Here is a 23,726-nt window from a genome sequence, read left to right as displayed (position 1 = left end):
AAAATTGAGGTTTAGAGACTGGTGTTGCTTCTACAGTAACAGTTTTGCTTCTTGCTGTCCCTCACTATCGCCCTCCCAGCCTCCAGTGCTGACGCGCCCAGTGGCCCTTCCTCATCTGCTGGCACAGGTGAGTGTGTATGGGTCACCTGACCTGTTAGCAGCAACATAACCAGGTTCAGACCAAACCCATCGACCAGCCCCTTCGCCTCCATAGATGATGCTCGACCTGCAGTTTTTTTGTTTTGCTTCATATTCCAGCATCTGCAGTCTTTTGTGTCTCCAGTACAACCAGGTTGTTCTGCTACTCTCCTCTACTGTACCATGGCATTGTCTTGTAGATTTTTTTCTTTAATTTCTCCTATAAGGGGACCGAAAACACCCTCTCCTTTCAAGTATTGCAATTTGTTCATGGCTCCAGCAACCCGGGTTCGATCCCGACCTCTGCTGATGTCCATGTAGAATTCACACATTATCCCTGTGACTTTGATTTCCCCTGGATTCTCCCATTTTCCTCCCACACCCCAAAGACATTCTGGTTGTTAGCTTAATTGGTGATAGGGGAATCAGGATAATGTTAATGGGAATATTTGGGAGAATTGGGTACAGGGAACTAAATGGGAGAGAGGGACTGGGCATCTCTTTGGCAGCCAACATAGAATTGATGGGCTGTGTGGTCTTCCAGGTGGTAAGGCAATATGAGAGATGGCTTGGGCACACATTGACACAAGGGGTATGGAAGAGACTGAGGGATCTTGAATGGTGAATGTGGAGAGGATATTTCTTCTTGGGGAGGATCTGGGATGAAACATCACTATTTAAAAAGGTCACCTATTTAAGGCAGAGATGAGGTGTTTTTTTTTGCTCTGAGGTCCTTTTGTGTCTTGGAATATTTTTAAGGCAAAGAGATGGAAGGTTACTTTGGTTTGACGGGAATGTGGAGTTGAAGATGTAATCAGATTAGCCACGATCCTATTAAAGGACAGAACAGATTTGAGGAGTGGATTGGCCTCCTGTTGTTTACGTAACATTGTATGTGCTTGTGGACGTGTGTGTGCTTCACTTATGTGTGAGTGTTTATTTCTGGGTGTTCACATGTGCACCTTTATGAAGAAAAGCTTTTTTATTTTTAATCAGTCCATCCTTGACAGGTGAAACTGTTCGAGTCTCGCGTTCCCAGCAGAGAACCACAGCAGTGATGTCGGGTTGTGTCCTCACTCACTCAGTCTCCACTGATGTTTCCAGAGCCAGAATCTCCATCAGTTCAAAGTAAGAGAAGACCCAAGGCCTTGTGACATTCTGCCCCTGCTCCAGTTCCATGAGTTCCAGCAGCAAGCCTCCGTGCAACATGAGGCCCTGTCCCATCAGCCCCTTCTGCCTGCAGGGAGACAGTGGACTGTCAGCAACAAGGAGAGGGAGAAAGAATTGAGTGGAACAGGGATGTGGAACAGTTGATGGGTGGGGTGGGGAATGAGAATACACTAGGGCCTACGGAGGCAGTGCTGTGTGTGCAGATTTTTGTACACGGTGCTGTGTGTCTAGTCTGTCTAAGAGGGGCTGCCAATGTGGGTCTAGTCAGTGTACCCATTACTGTGTATATGAGTCCAGCTTGTGTATCTGGCATATGGGTCTAGTTTGTGTACATGATGCTGTGTGTATGTGGGTCTAGGCTGGGTATGTGGTACCATATATACAGGTGCAGCCCATGTATATGGCATCATGTATGTTTAGGGGTCTCATTTGTGTAAGTGGTATTACCTGTGTGGGTTGAGTTTGTATGTCGTACCATGTGTATCTGGGTCTAGTCTGTGTACTTGATGCCGTGTGTGTATATGGGACATCTGTATATTTGATGCCATCTGTATGTGGGGCTAATGGGTGTACACGGCCTGTCACTCACCGCAGAAAGGACACTGCTTCCCGCCGCGCCGCCTCGAGCAGCAACCTGTTCCTCTCCCCCTCTTTTTGCCGGCGCTCCTCCAGCTGCTGCCTCATTTGCTCTTCTCTGATCTGCTTCAGTCTCAGGTACTCCTGACGCTGAGGTTCGTCCATCTCACTCAAGAGCCGCCGCTCCTCTTCCCGTTGCTCCTGGTGCAGCCTTTCCAGACGCGCTTTCTCGTCTGTGGGTGAAACAGGCCACTCACACATGGGAGACACAAGAAACTGCAGATGCTGGAATCTGGGGCAACACAGATGGTGCTGGAGGAACTCGGGGGGGGGGGTCAAGCAGCACCCTTCAGTCTCTCCACTTCTCTCCATAGATGGTCCCTGACCTGCTGAGTTCCTCCAGTACCATCTATGTTGCTCCACTTACACATTGTGCACCCTCCAGACCATGTCACTTTTCTGGGTGTAGATACCTGAAGGGATTGAAGTCCCCTCCCCATGTGCCTGGGTGGTGCAGGGTAGCTGGTTATCAGTGGAGCGATCCAACAGGTGGGTTTCAGCAGGAGGTGGACAGGTTAAGTGAAGGGGAGTGGATGTGGTTGATGGAATTTAATGTGAAGCCATCCACTTGCATAGTTAAAAAAAAATCAAAATGCTTTTTAAGGAGTGACAGATTGAAAGGTGTTGGGGCCTTTGTCACTGAAGGTTAACATGCAGACTATCAGTCCATTCCAACAGGATATGAGCACATATGAGACTGAGAGTGTCCCTGATGAGCCCACATTGGTATTAATATCTGGCCTCTCTATCTGTCATATGCACATCCTTCTTCAGAGGAAGTTGGCTGATCTGGTTAACCTTTATTGATGATCAAACTGAACAGCCATTTCCTGTCTCTTAGTTCTTCAGACTTGCTTATTTTCAACACAAAGGGCACAAGGACACAACCCATCACCAAGGCTTGTGTCAACTAGCCCAAACATTCCCACCACCTCCCTCCACCCTCTTTGCTCTGTCCAGACCCCTAGCCCCCCCACTTCTCCTCTCCATCCCTCCTCCATACTTGCTCTCTCTGCCAGGATCCTCTCCTTGGCCTGCTGCATTTCTTGGAATTTCCTTCGATAGTCTTCCTGTTGTTTCTGCCGCCGTTCACGGTCCCGCTGCTCTCCTTTCTGTTGTTGCTGCTCATCGTCCTCCTGCTCTGGTGCTCCGTGGTCCTGCTGCTGTCTCTTGAACCTGGCAACCACGTCCAGACTGTTATCAAGACGGTGTCTCGATTTACATTGGTCAATTAACTTCCAACCGCTCGCCCTCGAGATGCGGGAGAATACTTCAGGTACCAAGTCAGGATCAGACCCGGGTTACTGGGACTATGAGACCTTGGCTCTAGGAATGACAGAACAGGCACAATGAAGGAGCCTGAACTGGAGTGGGGGAAGTGTTCTATCTGCACCCCACAGGCCAGAAATCTCCTACCTCTGCCAGCAGTGCAGTAAAGACCAGTTGGTCTTCCCCTTCCTCACTATCCCTGCCGTGTGTGTGGGGGGCGGGCGGGGCTTTCCTTGTCCTTGTATTTTTCCTGTATGAAGCAGGGGGCACCAATAACACTAACCTATACCCTCCACCATTTCCTGCTACCTTGTCTCTTCCCTCCTCCTCCGCTCTTCATCTAATTCCCGCTGGATTTGTCGCTCAACCGCCTGGCGCCTCCGCTCGCTGGGATCCAGTTGCTTGTCTTCATCCTCTGACTCATCATCGGGCCACTGGCCTACTTCCAGCCTCTTGCTGTCCAGCTGCCTGGGGCGCTTTGACTCTGATGCTGATGTCGCACCTTTCGGCCACTCTCTGCTTTCCTGATGGACACAGGCAGTTAGTGTGGAACTTGAGGGAGGGAGGGAAGGATGGAGGGTAGGAGGGATGGAGGGAGGGGCAGTGGGTGGAAGGACGAGTTCAGTGTTGGATGGGATGCTGTACATCATGGTTCCAGCAGCAGATGCCCATTTTCCACTATAATCACATCGACAAACAGATTATTTGCCCGTGACCCTTCCTCCGATCTCTGTTGCAACCAAGTGGGTCAGAGACTGGGTAGTTTTCCAATTAACGAGGAAGGCTGCAACAGACCCTTTACCCCCACTGTGTCCTTTCCCTTGAGCTGCTGACTGCAAATCCCCAGATGTGCCCAACTTCCACTCTGAAACATTTCATCTGCATCACTTACTTCCAGTTGCCCTCTGCTCCTTGCTCCATCTTTCCCCGAGCCCCTGGCTCTGACGTCAGTGTAGCTGGAGGTCGGGCCTGGCCCAGCTGCGCTTGCCAGCCCTGCGGTCGGAGTGCTCCCGCTGCTGGGGGAATGCAGCCCACGCGTCTCCGAGCCCATCTGGGTGATGATATCCTCCTCCATCTCGTCCTCTCTCATTGCCTTCCTCCGCTGCTGGGACACTTCCTTCTGCTGTTTCCCTGGCGGCAGGTACTGGTGCTGGGCTCTCTTCTCCCTGGGTCTTCCTGAAGGAATTAAGGGTAGAGCTTAATTGCCACCAAATTTCATTCACCGTGTGGCTGAAGTACCTGAGGGAATCGTCACCCGGACACAGGGCTGTGGAGTATCTGCCTAGTGTGGGTGTGACCCCACCAGAAGTGCCCGGTGCCATCCTTGCCCAGACTGCTCACCTACGACAAACTCGGCACGTCCATTGCTCTTGTTTCTCTCCTTGTTCCCTCCCGGTGCCCGGTTTGGCCTCAGGGCCCTCCCCAACTCCGATAGATCGTTTGCTGCCAGTCTCCTATGTGACTGCCGTGTGCCCTCTTGTTCCGATGGTGAGTTCTCCCCTGGTACCAGGATGGATCCTGTCGACTCTTCCCCACTGCTGGGCACCCAGTCACCATCCCCGATACTTGGGTCTTGGTTGGGACTTCTCCTTCCTTTCCTTTTGCTTTTATGTTTTTTCTGTGAAGAGAAAACAATTCCACAATGTTTTCAAAAAGAACTTCCATGTTGTCCTTTGGCCACCATTGCAATCCCAGGAGCCAACCTGACCAAAATTCATGGGCACAAACCCTAAACCTGGGGCCCTGTCCAGCACACATTTTTAATGCCCCTGGATTGTCTACCTGAGCAGGAAGCTGATCTTTAATTCATGGAGACCCTGGGATGATCCAGGACATCCCTGAGGGAAACCTGTCTTTAAGCTCCCAGGCTGGCCGCCCCAACCTGCTTCCAAGCCACAGCCTGCAGGCAGTCCAGGACTACCTTGGCTCAGGCTACCATTTTGACCTTGATGGAGAGGATTTTGTCCAACTCACTGCCTTGATCCTGGTTCTTCCCTCGATTAGTTCACGCCACGGCTCGGCCTCCCAGTCTTCAACATCAGTCTCGGAGTCGTCTTCGGCTACAAAGCCGTCCTTCTGAAGCTTCCTCCTCCGGCTGGCTTTGGGAAGGCATCCATTCTCACTGCACAGAATAGAGCGTGGTCCACAGTTATACACCTGGGGAGACAAAACTAGCAGGGGTGTCTGGCCATTTATTCCACCGACTACCTCCATCACACTTTGCTTGACTGGGAAGTCTTGATGGCAGCACAACAAGAGGGTCATCACTTCATGTCAGCAGTGGAAGCCATTGTGACCATCACAGACCCAACACAAGGCTGGGAGATGAAGATGGGTGGCCTGTACAGTCAGCAGGTGTGGGGCCATTAACAGGTTAATTCCTTGGAATAGTGGCTAGTTTGTTTTGGCACGCCGTGTTCCTGAGTGCTCTACCCTCTATAATATACAGTGAGTGAGTACAGGAGAATCTAAAGACACCGAGGAGGTCATCCAGCTGGTGTTGGGCCTTTGGTATCGGCATCCAATTGATCCCATTTTCCTGTAACCCAGCAATTAATTCAAGTACAATTTGAAAGTTACTATCAAATCTGCTTCCATTACACTTCCAGCCATTGCATTCTACATTACCTAGATACAGATGTAGAACATACAGGAGCCTGAGGGCACGTACCACCAGACTTAAGGACAGCTTCTACCCCACTGTGATAAGACTATTGAATGGTTCCCTTATACAATGAGATGGACTATGACCTCACGATCTACCTTGTTGTGACCTTGCACCTTATTGCACTGCACTTTCTCTGTAGCTGTGACACTTTACTCTGTTACTGTTTTTACCTGTACTACATCAATGCACTTTGTACTAACTGTACTAACTCAATGTAACTGCACTGTGTAATGAATTGACCCGTACGATTGGTTTGTAAGACAAGCTTTTCACTGTACCTCGGTACAAGTGACAATAATAAATCAATACCAATTACCATAAATCACTGTATAAACAGATCTTCCCAGAGATGCTTTTACCTTAAGTCTATGCCCTCTGGTATGGGTCTTCATGCCAGCAGAGAAGCTTCTACCCCCATAAACCCTCCGTCAATGAATGTAACTTCAATCAAAGTTACACAGGATCCATCCATGTGCTGCTATTTCTCTCTCTGAGCTGGGGCACAGGTCAGAAGGTTGGGTAGCAGAGACAAGTGGAAAGGGAGCTAAAGAGGGAGGGGTGGCCCACACTTTCTGAGGCCCATCCTAAGTAAAGGGAGACTGCAGTGACACTCACACTTCACGGTGGCTGGACGGTGACCCCAGCTCCTCAGCTGCATCCAAGATCCCGTGTTCTGACTGGGACCAGCCTGCCAGGGAAGAGCCAGCAGCAGATCTCCTGTAGGTGGAAGCTGTGAACAGAGAATAGCAGCAGCTGTGAGAAAGATATGTCTGTCAGGAATTCAGTGGCTCCCCAGGATAAGGTTACAGGTAGCCCAGAGTGAGCTCCGTGCAGTCAGTTAAAGTAATTAAGTAAGGCTCTGTCCCTTACTCCTCCAACACACAGTCGCAGGGTGGGTAAGTGTTCCATGTATGTACGGAACATGAGAGTTTGCAGCCCGTTTGAATATTTGAAGGGACTGTCCCTCAAGTTCTGGATATACTTCAGCCCCACTTTCCTGATCTTTTTTGGGTGGGGGGAGGGGCAAGTGATTTGGGGGACCTCCTCGTTGGTCTGCTCCGTGGTCTGGCCAAGATGGCTCTTCACAGGTCCAGGCAGCAGGCTGCTGGGAATTCCTCCCAAACCAACCTCCTACTCCTCTTCCGACGATATGTCTAGACCCGGATGTCCCTGGAGAGGGAGTGTGCGGTCACTCTCTGGAGGTTTTCCAGGACCGGTGGGCACCACCACATGGAGTGCATCCTGGGCATGGATGACTGTGCTTTACTTTGAGAACTATGTAAATATTCTGAGGAACATAACGTAAATATGTAAATAAACCTCTTTTAAAAAAAATGGTAAAGAACAGTAAAACTCTCTCTGCATTGATCCATCAAATGTCAACAGCCAGGCCCTTACTATGCTTAGAGTATTATAAATTAAGAATCATAAGTTTTGCATTTAAGCCTTATCCATCAGGAATAGCACTCTTTAGGGAGTGCTATTCCTGATGGATAAAGCGGTTTCGGAGACGATGAGTTGAAGCGGTTTTCATTAGAATTGGGACAACAGTAGGGTTACTGTAACATTACTAACCCTTGGGATGTTGAAAAGAATTGAACATATGGAGACTGAAGACAGAATTTTTCCCTCGGAAGATTTAAGCTCCAGGAAGGGAAGAGTTGTTTTTATTGGGTCATGATAGGGAGACTTCAGTGTTCTTTGATTCTTTAAATCACTGTTTGACAAAAGTCATCCCCGAGACAAGAGGCTCACTTGGTCTAACTCCTGATCCAACCTTGGGTGTTGGTCTGGTCAAACTCTTACCATGTGTGGTTTGTCTGGTGCCCTGAGCTCGCTCCCTCTCATGTACTGAGTCGTATTCAGTGCCGTGACGGGTACGCCCAGGTGGATATGATCGATGCAGATTTCCATCTTCCCCCAGTGTCATCTCCTCTATGTCATCAGGGGCTTGTCGCTGTCGGCGGCGGACCGTTGCCTCACCCTTGGCCCTTCTGTCGCTGTTGACTGTTGCCTCACCCCTGGCCCTTCTGTCGCTGTTGACCATTTCCTCACCCTTGGCCCTTCTGTCGCTGTTGACCTTTGCCTCACCCTTGGCCCTTGTGTCGCTGTTGACCATTGCCTCACCCTTGGCCCTTCTGTCGCTGTTGACCTTCGCTCTTCTCTTGGCCCTTCTGTCGCTGTTGACCTTTGCTCCTCTGGCTGAGTCACTCACCGGTCCTCCTGTCAATTTAAGACTCGTTAGGTGCTGGCAGATCAAAGGCACAAGCTACCTGTTTAAACTCTGACCTAACACGTTACTGTGGCAAGCTTCTCTGCAACCACCATCAATGGTGTTTAAAGGGAATTTGAAGTTTTCTCAGTTGATAATAAAATAGGTTTAAATAGTGGAATTACCCAAACATCCCTTAAGACAATTCAGTCAGCATTGCCCAACATGCAGATGATGAACAACCAGGTACATTGAACATGGATGAACATAGAACAGTACAGCACACGAACAGACCCTTCTGCCCACGAGGTTTGTGCTGACCATGATGCCAATTTGAACTAATCCCATCCGCCTGCACATGGTCCATATCCCTCAATTTTCTGCCTGTTCTTGTGTCTGTATAAATGCCTCTTAAGTGTTGCTATTGTATTCCACCATCTTCCCTGGAGGTGTGTTCCAGGTACCTACCACTCTCTCTGAAAACTATTTGCCTTGTAAATCTCCTTGAACCATTACCCCCACCCCACCCCCCTCAACCGCACTCAAACACACACCTTAAAGCTATGCACCTTATAATTTGACATTTCCACCATGGCAAAAAGACTGACTGTCTACCCTATCTATGCCTCTCATAATTTTATATACCTCTATCAGGGCTCCCCTCAGCCTCTGATGCTCCAGAAAAAACAATCCAAATTTGTCCAACCTCTCCTTATAGCTAATGCTCTCTTTTCCAGGCAACATCCTGGTGAACCTCTTCTGCATCCTCTCCAAAGTCTCCACACCTTTCCTGTAATATAACAATGAGAATTGCACACAATACTCCAAACGTGGCCTAATCAAAGGTTAGGTTAAGCTGCAACATGACTTGCCAACTTTTATACTCACTGCCCCAATTGATGAAGGCAGGTATGCTACACCTTTTTGTTTTAACCACCCCATCTACCCGTGTTGCCACTTTCAGGGAGCTATGGACTTATTCCCCAAGATCCTTCTGTGCATCAATGCTCCTAAGGGTCCTGCCATCTACTGTATACTTTCCTCTTACATTTGACATCATATTTGTCTGGATTAAACTCCAATATGCCATTTCTCTATCCATATTTTCAACTGATCCATATCCTGCTGAATCCTTTGGCAACTTTCCTCGCCATCCACAATTCTGCTAAATTTTTTGTTGTCTGCAAACTTACTAATCAGCGAACTGACATTTTCATCCAAATCATTTATACAGTGGCATGCAAAAGTTTGGGCACCCCTCGTCAAAATTTCTGTTGCTGTGAATAGCTAAGCGAGTAAAAGATGACCTGATTTCCAAAAGGCATAAAGTTAAAGATGACACATTTCTTTAATATTTTAAGCAAGATTACTTTTTATTTCCATCTTTTACAGTTTTAAAATAACAAAAAAGGAAAAAGGCCCGAAGCAAAAGTTTGGGCACCCTGCATGGTCAGTACTTAGTAACACCTCCTTTGGCAAGTATCACAGCTTGTAAGCACTTTCTGCAGCCAGCTAAGAGTCTTTCAATTCTTGTTTGTGGCATCTTCGCCCATTCTTCCTTGCAAAAGGCTTCTAGTTCTGTGAGGTTCTTGGGCCGCCTTGCATGCACTGCTCTTTTGAGGTAGATCCACAGATTTTCGATGATGGTTAGGTCGGGGGTCTGTGAGGGCCATGGCAAAACCTTCAGCTCGTGCCTCTTGAGGTAGTCCATTGTGGATTTTGAGGTGTGTTTAGGACCGTTATCCTGTTGTAGAAGCTATCGTCTTTTCATCTTCAGCTTTTTTTTTTACAGATGATGTGCTGTTTGCTTCCAGAATTTGCTGGTATTTAATTGAATTAATTCTTCCCTCTACCAGTGAAATGTTCTCCGTGCCACTGGCTGCAACACAAGTCCAAAGCATGATCGACCCACCCCCGTGCTTAACAGTTGGAGAGGTGTTCTTTTCATGAAATTCTGCACCCTTTTTTCTCCAAACTTTCCTGTGTCCTCACCACAAAATTCAGCGTCAGAAATTTGCAAAGGAACATCTAAACAAGCCTGATGCATTTTGGAAACAATTTTGGAAACAAGTCCTGTGGACTGATGACGTTAAAATAGAACTTTTTGGCCACAATGAGCAAAGGTGCAGAATTTCATGAAAAGAACACCTCTCCAACTGTTAAGCACGGGGGTGGATCGATCATGCTTTGGGCTTGTGTTGCAGCCAGTGGCACATGGAACATTTCACTGGTAGAGGGAAGAATGAATTCGATTAAATACCAGCAAATTCTGGAAGCAAACATCACACTGTCTGTAAAAAAGCTGAAGATGAAAAGAGGATGGCTTCTACGACAGGATAAGGATCCTAAACACATCTCAAAATCCACAATGGACTACCTTAAGAGGCACAAGCTGAAGGTTTTGCCATGGCCCTCACAGACCCCCGACCTAACCATCATCGAAAATCTGTGGATAGACCTCAAAAGAGCAGTGCATGCAAGACGGCCCAAGAATCTCACAGAACTAGAAGCCTTTTTCAAGGAAGAATGGGCGAAGATGCCACAAACAAGAATTGAAAGACTCTTAGATGTCTACAGAAAGCGTTTACAAGCTGTGATACTTGCCAAAGGGGGTGTTACTAAGTACTGACCATGCAGGGTGCCCAAACTTTTGCTTCGGGCCCTTTTCCTTTTTTGTTATTTTGAAACTGTAAAAGATAGAAATAAAAAAGTAATCTTGCTTAAAATATTAAAGAAAATGTGTCATCTTTAACTTTATACCTTTTGGAAATCGGGTCATCTTTTATTCGCTTAGCTATTCACAGTAACAGAAATTTTGACCAGGGGTGCCCAAACGTTTGCATGCCACTGTGTATATGTGTGTGTGTGTGTGTGTGTAGATCCCTCTGGTTAGAATAACACCCCTTCTCCACTACCCTCTGTCTGCTATGGCCAAGCCAATTTTGAATCCAATCTACCAAGTCACTGTGGATCCTAAATCTTCTGAATCAGCCTACAATGAGGAACCTTGACAAATGCTTTACTAAAGTAAACAGAGGGTCAGCGCTTGGCTCTTTCAGCTCACTTGCTACTTACTGCATAGCTCTGTCATTTTTTAAGTCAGTGGTAGGGCCAACTACATCAATGCACTCTGTACTAACTCAATGTAACTGCACTGTGTAATGAATTGACCTATACGATCAGTATACAAGACAAGTTTTTCACTGTACCTTGTACAAGTGACAATAATAAACCAATACCAATAACAATGTTGGCACTCCAAGGGCTGGGGAGAAGGTTCCTTCCAGGAACAGTGCTGGCCTCCCAGCCCCTCAGAGTAGGTTGACCAATGTAAGGGTCATCAATGTGACTAGAGACTGAATGACCTCTACCTTCTAGAAGCCAAACATTGGCTCTCAGACACCTCTTCTTACCTCCCACTGGACCATGAACCCACCACTGAACATCAGAATGTTGTCTCCCAGTCACCCAGCTCATTTCTTTAGGAGACTATTCTTCCACAGCCTTCCTTGTCAACTCTACCAATCTCGACCAACCAGCCCCCTTTTCACACCACTTTCCTATGCAATGAGGGAGATGCAACACTAGCCCTTTTACCACCATCCAGATACCAAAACATTCCTTCCAGATGAAGCAGTAATTCAAATGCACTTCTTAAAATGGTGTATTGTCCTCTATATTGGAGAAAACAAACCCAGATTGAATAACTGTTTTGCAGAACACCTTTGTTCAGTCCATACAGACTACCCTGAACTTCCAGTCACCTGTCACCTTTATGCTCTGTCCCATTCCCGCTCTGTCCCATTCCCACTCTGACCTCTCAGTCTTCGACTCCCTACACTGCTTCAACACAAACTCAAGGAACAACATCTCATCTTCCATCCGGGCACATCACAAACTGTTGGAAGAACTCAGCAGGTCAGGCAGCATCTATGGTGGGAAATGGACAGTTGACATTTTAGGTCGAGACCCTTCATCTAGACTGAAAGAGTAGAGAGGAGATGGCCAATATAAAGAGAGGTGAAGAGAAGAGGTGGGGCAAGAGCTAGCAAGTGATAGGTGAGTCCAGGTGAGGAGGGGTGATAGGCAGATGGAGGAGGGAGGAATGGAAGTAGCGACAGAGGCTGGGAGGTGATAGGTGGGGGCAACAACGGGCTGCTGATCATGGGATCTGATAGGAAAGGGAGCATGGAACCAAATGAGGGAGGTGGGATGGGCAGATGGGAACAGTGGGGGAAGGGAACCAGTGTGGGTGATGGGTAGAGTAGGGGAGGGGAAAGAAGCAGGGTGATGGGGGGCTGGGGTTTGAGTGTGTGTAGGAGGAACTGGGGAGATCAGGAGACGAGAGAAAAGGGTGAGAAGGGAGCAGTATACCCAAAATGGAGAATTCAATGTTCATGCGGTGAGATTATAGGCTACCCAGGCAGAATATGAGCTGCAGTTTGCGTTTGGCCTCACCCTGGCAGTGGAGGAGGCTGAGGACAGACAGGGTGGTGTGGGAATGGGGAGGGGAATTAAAATGGCTTGGGACAGCTCTTTGGACTCAATACCAAAAAACAACAAATTCAGGTAAACACTCTCCTTTTGCTTTTTCACTGTGCCTAGATAGTACTTAAGCTAATTGTTACCTTGGTCTGGACCCCATCACTGATATTTCCACAGTTATCTCCATCTACCACCCTCTCTGCAACTAAAAATACACTTATTTCCTCACTTTTCCAGTTCTGATGAAAGGTCCCCGACCTGAAACGTCAACTCTGTTTCTCTTCCAATGAGCTGCTGCATGCTTCCAAAATTTTCTATTTTTGTTTTGGATTTCCTGCATCAGCAGCTTTTTTCCTACAACATTTCCTGGCCTTGTTTCTTTCTGCATCTGCAGAAATCATTGTACAGCACGATGTTTTCAATTTCTCCAACTTCCTAAATTCCTTGTCTCCAAATTCTCAGCTCACCTTGTTGGCTTCATCTCCCCTATCGCAATCTGAGACACTTTCAGTAGAATTAGGAGTTCAGACCCCGGAAAACCTACCTTTGGCCCTCGCATATCTCAGTCTAACTCACACTGACTGTAAACCCAGGAAATTTGCTGGTATACTTTCCAATATTTCTGTCTAACTCACTCCAAATGCTAGCCCAGAAAACCCACTGGTACACCTCCATACGTCAGTCTAACTCACAGCAAGTGACAGTCCAGGAAACTTGCTAGAATACTTTCCACATTTCCCAAGAAACTCTCAGTTCAACTCATCCCAAAGTAAACATCTCTCCAGTGCACCTCATGTATATGTAGGGTTGGACTGGACCAGACTGCAGTCAAGTAGCTGCATGGTAGTGTGCTCCTTACCAGAGGAGGTCCCGTCAAGCTGAGTCTGTCTCTTGCGTCCTTGTCTCAGAGCCTAAAAAGAGATCAGAAATCGAATGAGGTACAAAGGGCATTCAATGTACAGGTGTGCTCCATCATAGGCACAATCCTCCCCACCATCGAGAACATCTTCAAGAGCTGGTGCTTCAAGAAGGCGGCATCCATCATTAATGACCCTCACCATCCAAGACGAACCCTCTTCTCATTACTACTATCAGGGAGGAGGTACAGGAGCCTGAAGACCAACACTCAACAATTCAGGAATGAGCTTCTTCCCCTCTGCCATCAGATTTCTGAACGATCCATGAACACTACCTCATTACCTTTTTTTTGCACTATTATTGTAATTTATAGATTTTTATGTCTTTGCACTATACTGCTGCCACAAAACAAAAACATTTCACGTCATATGTCAGTGATAATAAATTTGGTTCTGATTCTGAGAACTGGGAAGGGCAGGGACAGTACAGATTTGGTAGAGAGTAAAGCACTCTCTATATTGTTCCACCAAACAGGCACAGCACGAGTTAGAGAGAGCAAAGCTCCCCCTTTATAATAAAGCCCCTTCTTGAATGAGCTGAGCTACGTTAAAATGACATTTTTTTTCCCCATTACTCAACTTCTATGCAAATTTGAAGCTGTTTGGAAGTCAGTGCCTTTTGGGACAGGACTTTACCCAGAAGGCTCCTGAGCTGTCACTGATGTATGTGCTTTGGGTGAAGAACACTGTTTCCTCCTAAACTCTGCTCAGTGCATCCAGTAAAGTGGAATTATACCCTGGCTTCCAGAATACCGGAATTGGCACTAACCTTCCGTGCTCGTCTTTGTTCCGAGGTGAGTTGGGTTGGCGTTTGGGATTGACTGGAGTCTCCATCAATCTCACAAAGAATGTCATCATCTGCAACAGAAGAACAGATCTGATCATCTCAGAGGCTGCACCAGCTGAAAACTCCCAATACTGTCAAGCTTTTAACGGACAGGTAGAATCACAAACCATCTGAACTAGACCAGATGTCCTCTTCTTGGCAGGAACTTCTTGCTGCAGAGTCAGTTTGTGATCCCCCTAAACGGACAAACAGAATTACAGAATCATACGGCAAGGTGCCTCTCATTCACCCAACATTCCTGAGAAGAACAGAAAATACTGGAAACATTCCGCAGGTCAGTCATCATCTGTGTCACTCTTTGCAAGAGCTATCTAATTACTTCTGCTCCCCATCTCTTTCCCCCAGACCTGCAACACGTTCTTTTTGAAGCATTGACCAAATTCCCATTTGAAGGCTATCAGTGAATCTGTTTCCACCATCCTCTCAGACAGCAAATTCCTGATCATTACAACTCTCTGTGTAAACACATTTCCGTGCATCTAACCTGAGATATGCTGATTTTACTTTGTTAAATAAATTAGAAATGTTTTCCTTTCTCCGTCACTGGAGTTTCATTGTGCAGTGACCTGAACTGAGTAGACATGCCGACAGGTTTACAATGTTTTCCTGCTGAGGTTAGGCAGTTAATTGGGAAACAGTCCGGGATATGTCCCAGTGTGAGTGAGCCTCTGACTTGCACGGAATACAGAACAGGTTGCGATAACTAACCTGGAGAAGTTGGTGTGTTTGGGATTTCTTTAAGTCATTTAAGAATTTTACATATGATTACTTATATCAGAACAAGATAATGGAGCAAACACCTTTCCAAATCACTAAATGTCAGGAGTTTAAGGCAAAGGAATCTAAGCAGAGGATGGCATTGTTGTTTATTTTGTCTTCTTATTTTGCACACATGCAATTTATGCTAATTTAAATTTGTTTGTCCTTGTCTTCTAATGTCCAGTGCTGCTTCTGCAAAGAGCTGATTTTCATGGCATTTATACCCTGTGTATGTAAGCCCATGACAATAAACTTGAACTTGAACAAATGTTGCCCTAGAAGTCACTGGACAGTGACAAGGGGCAGAAACCTTGGTTGATTCCTACTCTCTCTAATCCAGGGGTCATTGGACGTTGACCATGGGCAGGAACCCTGGCCGATTCTACTCTCTCTAATCTAAGGTTTACTGGGCAGGGATCCAACATGGAAGATTGGGGGTCAAGCCTCAGTTCAGAAGCCTGAAAACCTGATGTAAACTGACACTCCAGTGCCACAGTATTGGAAATGCCACCTTCTGGATTAGACGTTAAATCATGATCCCACATGCCTTCTTTATTTGATGTTAAAGATCCCATGGTGTTAGTCAAAGAAGACCAGGGCTATTATCTTTGGGTCTTGGCAAATATTTACCCCTCAATCAACATCACTAGAAATAGATCATCAGCCTCATTCATGTTTGTGGGATCTCGCTGTGTGCTACTTACCTGCCATGTTTCCTGAGTGACAACACTTCAAAATTACTTACTTGCCTCCAGGCTGCTTTGGCACATGCTGGAAGTGTGACAGGCACAATAGAAAAGTAAGTTTGCTCTTGAAGATTAAACTGTAGCAGGCTGAATGGGAGGGATTCAGTCATTTGCAGTTTCCAACTTCAGGGTATAAAGCCATCCTTCAGATACTGGAATATTACTTCAGTGCAAAGGTGTAGCATTCTGCAAATTGGAGCAGAGATGAGCCAGTATCCAGTGAAACAGAGTGGGGATGGACTCCATGGGTTGGGTGTGGATAATTGGCAGCACAGTCGCAGGTCTGGATCCTCTGTATCTTGGGTACCCAATCATAGGAAAGCTAATCTGCCCCCAAGTAAGCAACAAAGAGGATCCCAGGTATCAGCAACTTCAGGACCCTTTACCTTGAAAGGGGGTAAGTTTGAGATAACCCAAATGATCATAGATTATAAATGAAGAATTTAGGAAAACATTTTTTCATTGTGTAATGCAGGTAAGACACTGAAGTACTGATTGGCTCAATTTTTTTGCATTTTGCTGGACTGATTTATTACTGAGCACCTTTTCTCCTAGTGCAGTAGATACTTCTGTCATCAGACCTTGATCTAGTCTTTGCCTGAGGTGTTAGCCAGTTTTGTTTGTTTGTTCACTAACTCACCTTCCATCCGCTGCTTTGTAATTGATCGATCCTTCTTACCATCGAAACCATACACGAGGGGCTTGCTTCCTGTAAAATTGAAGCCACCCACAGTTAGTACAGATGTACTAATCTGAGAAACCTGCTTCTGCAACAGTCCAGATCCAGAGTTCCAGCTGTGACAACTGGCTACCTGTTCCTGGGTTTCCAGGATTAGAATCAGGATTAAGCATTCAAACTAATGAAAGCAGGAAGTGCAGGAGAACAGTTGGCAGGTAGGTGAAAGGAAACTGGAGAGAAGGGATTGGGAGTGAGAGTGAAACCCAAACACTGACAGGATCAGCATTAGTTGTGTAGCTAAGCACAGCTCCAATGCCGTCTTCAAATTCACCGACAATACTACTGTTGTTGGACAAATCACAGATGGTGATGAGTCAGTTTACCAGAGTGAGATAGGACACCTGCTTGAGTGCTGCCGCAACACCAATCTCTCGCTCAGCGTCAGCAAAACTAAAGAGCTGATAGTTGACTCCAGGAAGGGGAAGGAGAAAGAACACGTACCAATTTACATTGGGGGATCGGCGGTTGAGAGAGTCAGCAGCTTTAAATTCCTGGGCATTAACATGTCAGATGACTTGTCCTGGGCCCTGCATATAGATGCAATCATAAGGAAAGCATGCCAGTGTCTTTATTTTCTTAGGAGGTTAAGGAGGTTCGGCTTGTCACCAAACACTCTAACAAACTTCTACAGATGTAACTGTCCTGACTGGTTGCATCATGGTCTGGTACGGCAATTTGAATGCGCAGGAATGCAAGAAGCTGCAGAGAGTAGTGGACTCTGCCCAATACATCACTCCCCACCATCGGTAGTATCCATAGGAGCCACTGCCTCAAGAAGGCAACATCCCATCATCAAAGATCATCCTACCATCCAGGCCATGCCATCTTCTCGCAGCTACCATCGAGCAGGAGGTACAGAAGCCTGAAATCCCACACCACCAGGTTCAAGAACAGCTACTTCCAACCCCTTCAGCCACTCAGTTCTTGGACCAACCGGCACAACCCTAATCACTACAGTCTAGCAACACTATGACCACTTTGCACTAAAATGGACTTTGTTTTTTTTTATCTAATTGTATTCTTTCTGGTAAAATTGTGTATAATTTATGTTTAATTGATGTTTTTTTGTGAATGCTGCTTATATGATGCTATATGCCTGTGATGCTGCTGCAAGTAAGTTTTTCATTGCACTTGTGCATTTGACAATAACCTCGACTTTGACCATCTGGAGGTTCAGGAGTCAAGGCCCAGCTGTCAACATCCTGTCACCAACATCTGGTCTACATGGCAGAGAGTAAGTGCACGGGGACTTTGGGAGAGTGGGTGGGGAGAATGAGGAGGTGAGGGGTGGGAATGATATACAGGGGGTGGCAGAGATGGAGAGAAGGAGTGGGGAAAAGAGGAACAGTGGGTTGGACAAAATGGTAGGAGAAGGGGCAGTGGTCGGTGACAGAGAGTGATGACCAGAGAGGGTGACAGAGACAGGAGGCTGAGCAGAGAGAGAGAGAGGATTGAGAGATGGGCTGAGGGAGCAGAGTGTCAGTGGTGACTGTGATTTACTGTCACCACTGTCAGGACTCCACACTAAATGTGCTAGTGCTCATATTCTGCTGATTTACTTTAATCATCTGGTCAAAGTTATGTAACTCATTTTTGATGCACGATTTATATTATTGTTATATATTATTTGCTTTTCAATTCATAACCAAATTTCTTAAACGTTAGTAAGCTCCTTCTGTACGAGATGAAAATGTGGTTGGCAGACATGGAACAATACAGAAAATGTTGGAAGCACTCAGCAGGTCAGGTAACATCTGTTGAGAGGGAAAGATCAATGTTTCAGGTCAAGGATCCTCACCAGACCTGGGAAACTGAGTCATAAACTGAAGAGATGGGGAGGAGTGAAGGGAACAGAGGGGATATCTGTGACAGGTTGCAGGCCAAAGTTGTCAAGGTAACAATTACTTTAGACACTGGCAGTTGGAGGCCAAAGAAACAAGAGGGGTGAACTGAAACTGAAATACCCAGCAATATCTGTAGTTAGATTAAAAAAAAAGATGTTTTTCTGAAATTGTTAGATGCAATATTGAGTCCCAAGGGTTGAGCTTGCATTGGGCATCGCCGCACCAATGAAGGAGGTCAGAGTGGGAGTGAGGCGGAGAATTAAAGTGACAGGAGATTGAAAGTTTAGAGTTGTCCTTGAGGTATTCTGCGAAGTGCCAGGATGCCATAGCATGAGAACTGAATGCAAGTCACTAGATTGGAAGTGGTGCAAGTGAATTGCTGCTTCACCTGGATGTAGTATCTGGGAACCTGAATGTTGGAGAGAAAAAGATAGAAGGGCAAGTGTTGCAGCTCCTGCGTTTCCCGAGAAGAGGAATGGTTGGTAGAGATGGAAGAACAAATCAGGGGGTTGTGGAAAGTAAGGTTCCTTTGCAATGCTGAGAGTGTGGAATCTGTGATGGTGGAATCCTATTGAAGGTGGAGGAAATTACAGATGTTGTCCTGTTGAATTTGGAGGCTGGTGGGGTGGGGGTGGGGAGGCGAGGTGAGGGCAGTAGGACATGCAGGAAATAAAGTTCAAGAGTCCTGTTAACTGTGGCAGAGGGGAAGGCACAGTTAAAGAAAAAGGAAGACACCTCAGAGGCATTGATGAGGAAAGTCTCATCTTCAGAACAGATAGAATGGAGACAGAGAAACCAGGAGAATGGAATGGAGCTCTTTCTGGAAGCAAAGTGAGAAGAGGTGTACTCAAGATAACTGTGTTAGTTGGTGGACATACAGTGGCATGCAAAAGTTTGGGCACCCCTGGTCAAAATTTCTGTTACTGTGAATAGCTAAGTGGGTAAAAGATGACCTGATTTCCAAAAGGCATAAAGTTAAAGATGACACATTTCTTTAATATTTTAAGCAAGATTACTTTTTTATTTCCATCTTTTACAGTTTCAAAATAACAAAAAAGGAAAAGGGCCCGAAGCAAAAGTTTGGGCACCCTGCATGGTCAGTACTTAGTAACACCCCTTTTGGCAAGTATCACAGCTTGTAAATGCTTTCTGTAGACAGCGAAGAGTCTTTCAATTCTTCTTTGGGGGGTTTTCACCCATTCTTCCTTGCAAAAGGCTTCTAGTTCTGTGAGATTCTTGGGCCGTCTTGCATGCACTGCTCTTTTGAGGTCTATCCACAGATTTTCGATGATGTTTAGGTCGGGGGACTGTGAGGGCCATGGCAAAACCTTCAGCTTGTGCCTCTTGAGGTAGTCCATTGTGGATTTTGAGGTGTATTTAAGATTGTTATCCTGTTGTAGAAGCCATCCTCTTTTCATCTTCAGCTTTTTTTTCACAGACGGTGTGATGTTTTCTCCCAGCATTTGTTGGTATTTAATTGAATTCATTCTTCTCTCTGCCAGTGAAATGTTCCCCGCGCCACTGGCTGCAACACAAGCCCAAAGCATGATCGATCTACCCCCGTGCTTAACAGTTGGAGAGGTGTTCTCCAAACATACCTTTGCTCATTGCAGCCAAGAAGTTCTATTTTAACTTCATCAGTCCACAGGACTTGTTTCCAAAATTGTTTCCAAAATGCATCAGGCTTGTTTAGATGTTCCTTTGAAAACTTCTGACATTGAATTTTGTGGTGAGGACACAGGAAAGTTTGGAGAAAAAAGGGTGCAGAATTTCATGAAAAGAACACCTCTCCAACTGTTAAGCACGAGGGTGGATCGATCATGCTTTGGGCTTGTGTTGCAGCCAGTGGCACGGGGAACATTTCACTGGTAGAGGGAAGAATTAATTCAATTAAATACCAGCAAATTCTGGAAGCAAACATCACACCGTCTGCATAAAAGCTGAAGATGAAAAGAGGATGGCTTCTACAACAGGATAACAATCCTAAACACACCTCAAAATCCACAAGCTGAAGGTTTTGCCATGGCCCTCACAGTCCCCCGACCTAAACATCATCGAAAATCTGTGGATAGACCTCAAAAGAGCAGTGCATGCAAGACGGCCCAAGAGTCTCACAGAACTAGAAGCCTTTTGCAAGGAAAAATGGGCGAAAATCCCACAAACAAGAATTGAAAGACTCTTAGCTGGCTACAGAAAGCGTTTACAAGCTGTCATACTTGCCAAAGGGGGTGTTACTAAGTACTGACCATGCAGGGTGCCCAAACTTTTGCTTCGGGCCCTTTTCCTTTTTTGTTATTTTGAAACTGTAAAAGATGGAAATAAAAGGTAATCTTGCTTAAAATATTAGAGAAATATGTCATCTTTAACTTTATGCCTTTTGGAAATCAGGTCATCTTTTACTCACTTAGCTATTCACAGCAACAGAAATTTTGACCAGGGGTGCCCAAACTTTTGCATGCCACTGTATATGGATATTAGCCACTAGTCTAAGCCCCAACAGAGAGAGAGAGATGTCAAGAAGGGGAAGAGTCAGATGTGGACCCTGTGAAAGTTGAGAACAGGGAATAAATTGGCAGCATGGGTAATGATTTTTTTGACCTGTGTACAAGCGCAGGAAGCAGCACTGATACTGTTATCAATGTAATGGAAAAATTGCTGAGGGAGGGGGCCTGAAGAGGACTGAAACAAGGACCGCTTCACATATCCAACACAGGTATGGGCTTGGCTCAGACCCGTGTAGGTTTCCAGGCTCCACCTTTGGCTTGGAGAAAATGAGTGGAGTTGAAGGAGAAGTTGTTTAAGGATGAATTCAGCCAGGCAAATGAGGGTGGTGGTGGAAGGGAACAGGTTGGGTTCTATCCGAGGAACAAGCCAAAGACCCCCAGACCAGAAGCAGTGAAAGGTATCAGAGTTGTCATGAACGTAAGGGACTAGGCAAGGGAAAAAGAATAGAATCAAGGTATGAAGACATAAGTTCTGTAGGCAAGAAGAAAATGACACAAGAAGCACAGAGACCACCCAACATTTCCATACCTTTGCTCCACAAGAGTGACTAACCTTTTGGATGAGAGGAGCAGCCTGGAAAGCTGCCACTGGGACCTTGAACAGAGTCCAGCAGGGAGAGTCGTACTATCTCACCATCAGGAGCCATGAGAAGGCTACCCACCGAGATATCTTTGTGAACCTCTAGAGAAAGAAAGAGGAGACTGATCACAATCAACACACCTTAACAGCTTTAAATAACCAGTAAAAAGGACAGTGTGACATCGGGGATTAGAGACACATCAAGACCAAAATGACATTGGGGACACCATAGCCATTTTTAACATCAGAACAATTCCATATGACTGGACGGTTTCAGTAATACACAGTGTTAGGAGGGACATTAGTAGAAGCTGCTAAGAGGCATTGATAAGTTAAATGAGTGGGCAAAATGGTAACAATTGTAATTTACCCAGATGTCAAGCTCTTGGAACCTACAAAAGATTTTCTTGGGCAGAAGAGGCAAGGAACCAATTCTGAGCAGAGAGACTTGGAATATAGAAAAAAAAGTTAAAACACCAATGGATTTTTTTTCTTTTACTGCAAAAGGATTGAAATACAAATCAGGGGAAGTAAGATTAAATTTCCAAAGCTCTGGTTATGAGGAGGTGTAGGATTAATAAACTATAACTGTATTGATATCTTAAGACGGATGAGAATTATGGCTGCTCGAAATACTGATTTAAAAAGTGTCCTTCAGGCCAGAACAGCCACACCACTGCTTATCTGGGCTGGGTGCTGTGTGGTAATTGCTGTGTCTGGAACTTAATTGGATTCCCATTATGCTTGACTATGGAGATGATGGTCAATCTTAACGGGAAATGGGAAGGCTGTCTCAAACAATGAAGGTGATACCTGCCTTTGTCTCACCCGATTGCAAAATGATTAGCTGAACCTGTGGTGTGAGGCTGCTCTTTGTCCATCTGCAGTAGCCCTTTGTTCATTTCCTGCTCAACCAAGAACTCCGGCACCTGACTCATTAAAGTGTGCGTGACAATACCTGTATAAATCTCTGTCTACCCCTTTGTACTGAGAGAACTCGGGAAGCGACTCTTAGTGAGTGCTGAAGAGAATTCTCCTAGCGGTGCACTGCTAATAAAGGTATTTGTTCGAATCGACCTCGTGGCACTGTGTTATTTACAGCGGACGGATAGGGAAATTGATTTCAGGACGACAGTTAGACCCTGTTCTTTAGTTCTGTACAACATAGCTAAGGAACGATATATTGGTCTTGTAGAACATGCACTCAAGATTCAACTGGATAATTTTTGGACTTGGAAGGTTAAGTTATGAGGTCAGATTGCACAGATAGAAAAGATTAAAGGATGTTGATGATGATTAAAGGGGGAGAATAGAACAAGAAGATGTAACGATGAAATTATGACAAATCCAATCAGGGCAGGTGCCTGAAAACATTCCTTCACACAAAGGGCAGTGGGAATCTGAAACACTGTTAAAACTACTGCTGAGGCTGCAAGTCATTAGAAAATGTTAAAACTGAGATGGATAAAGTTTTGTTGGCCAAGGGCATTGAACTGTGTTGAAGGCAGATAGATGAACAGGTAAACGGTTGGAATAGTATGAAGGGCTGCACACTCTCCTGTTCCAGTGCTTCTTCCCTTTATGTACTGGAGTCCAGGCTTACCCCTCAGTTTCTCCGGCACAGTGCCTCGAACAATTCCCAGAGCTGAAGTCTTAGTTCTACGGGCTTTGCGTCTAAAGCACGCCATGCTGCTTTGCTTTCCTGGACCCTTTGTACCTTGAATTGGAGGCAGCAACTGGAGGACTGGTCCTCCTTTCAGGCTCTGAACAACACTCTCTACGTGGGAGAAGAGGGAGGATATGAAAATCAGCCTTTACAGTGCAATCAAAAACCAGTCCATAAATTATCGCACGTTTAAAGTGTCAAGGGATAGGTTTGAAACCTGTCCATCTTGTTCATTTGCCACACCTTACAATTTTAACCTGAACTTCCAAGCTACTGAGGACAGCATTCACCTGTGATACCCTCTAAATAGGAAGGTTGCTCCTCAGTGAAATTCAGGGACTGGTTACTAGTTTAATATTGTGCCTGAACCAGGGTAAGCCAAAATATTCAGAGGCTAAAGAACCCCAAAGTGACAGATGCAAGTTTATCATCAAGCTCCACACTGGGGAAGGGTCTCCACACAGAGCTCCACACTGGGGCAGGCAGAGGCTCCTCACAGAGCTCCATACTGGGGCAGAGAGAGGCTCCTCACAGAGCTCCATACTG

The 23,726-nt window shown here is 45.9% G+C and overlaps 1 protein-coding gene across 1 annotated transcript; it reads right to left on the bottom strand.

Annotated features, from left to right (window-relative positions):
- Positions 1-4: 4 nt before the first annotated feature.
- LOC127567431 (trichohyalin-like) lies at positions 5-23,394 on the bottom strand. Its single transcript, XM_052010372.1, has 15 exons — positions 23,118-23,394; positions 21,488-21,616; positions 16,488-16,556; positions 14,450-14,518; positions 14,265-14,353; positions 13,438-13,489; positions 7,688-8,104; positions 6,497-6,611; positions 5,188-5,335; positions 4,555-4,831; positions 4,106-4,389; positions 3,523-3,737; positions 2,948-3,120; positions 1,898-2,117; positions 5-1,375 (listed from the first exon to the last, which is right to left on the bottom strand). The coding sequence occupies exons 1-15, from the start codon at positions 23,200-23,202 to the stop codon at positions 1,216-1,218; spliced, it is 2,502 nt and encodes an 833-aa protein (XP_051866332.1). The 5' UTR covers positions 23,203-23,394; the 3' UTR covers positions 5-1,215.
- Positions 23,395-23,726: the final 332 nt, after the last annotated feature.

This window comes from Pristis pectinata, chromosome 1, assembly GCF_009764475.1.
Source record: "Pristis pectinata isolate sPriPec2 chromosome 1, sPriPec2.1.pri, whole genome shotgun sequence".
Taxonomy (NCBI): Eukaryota; Metazoa; Chordata; class Chondrichthyes; order Rhinopristiformes; family Pristidae; genus Pristis; species Pristis pectinata.
This window is presented reverse-complemented; position numbering and strand designations above follow the sequence as displayed.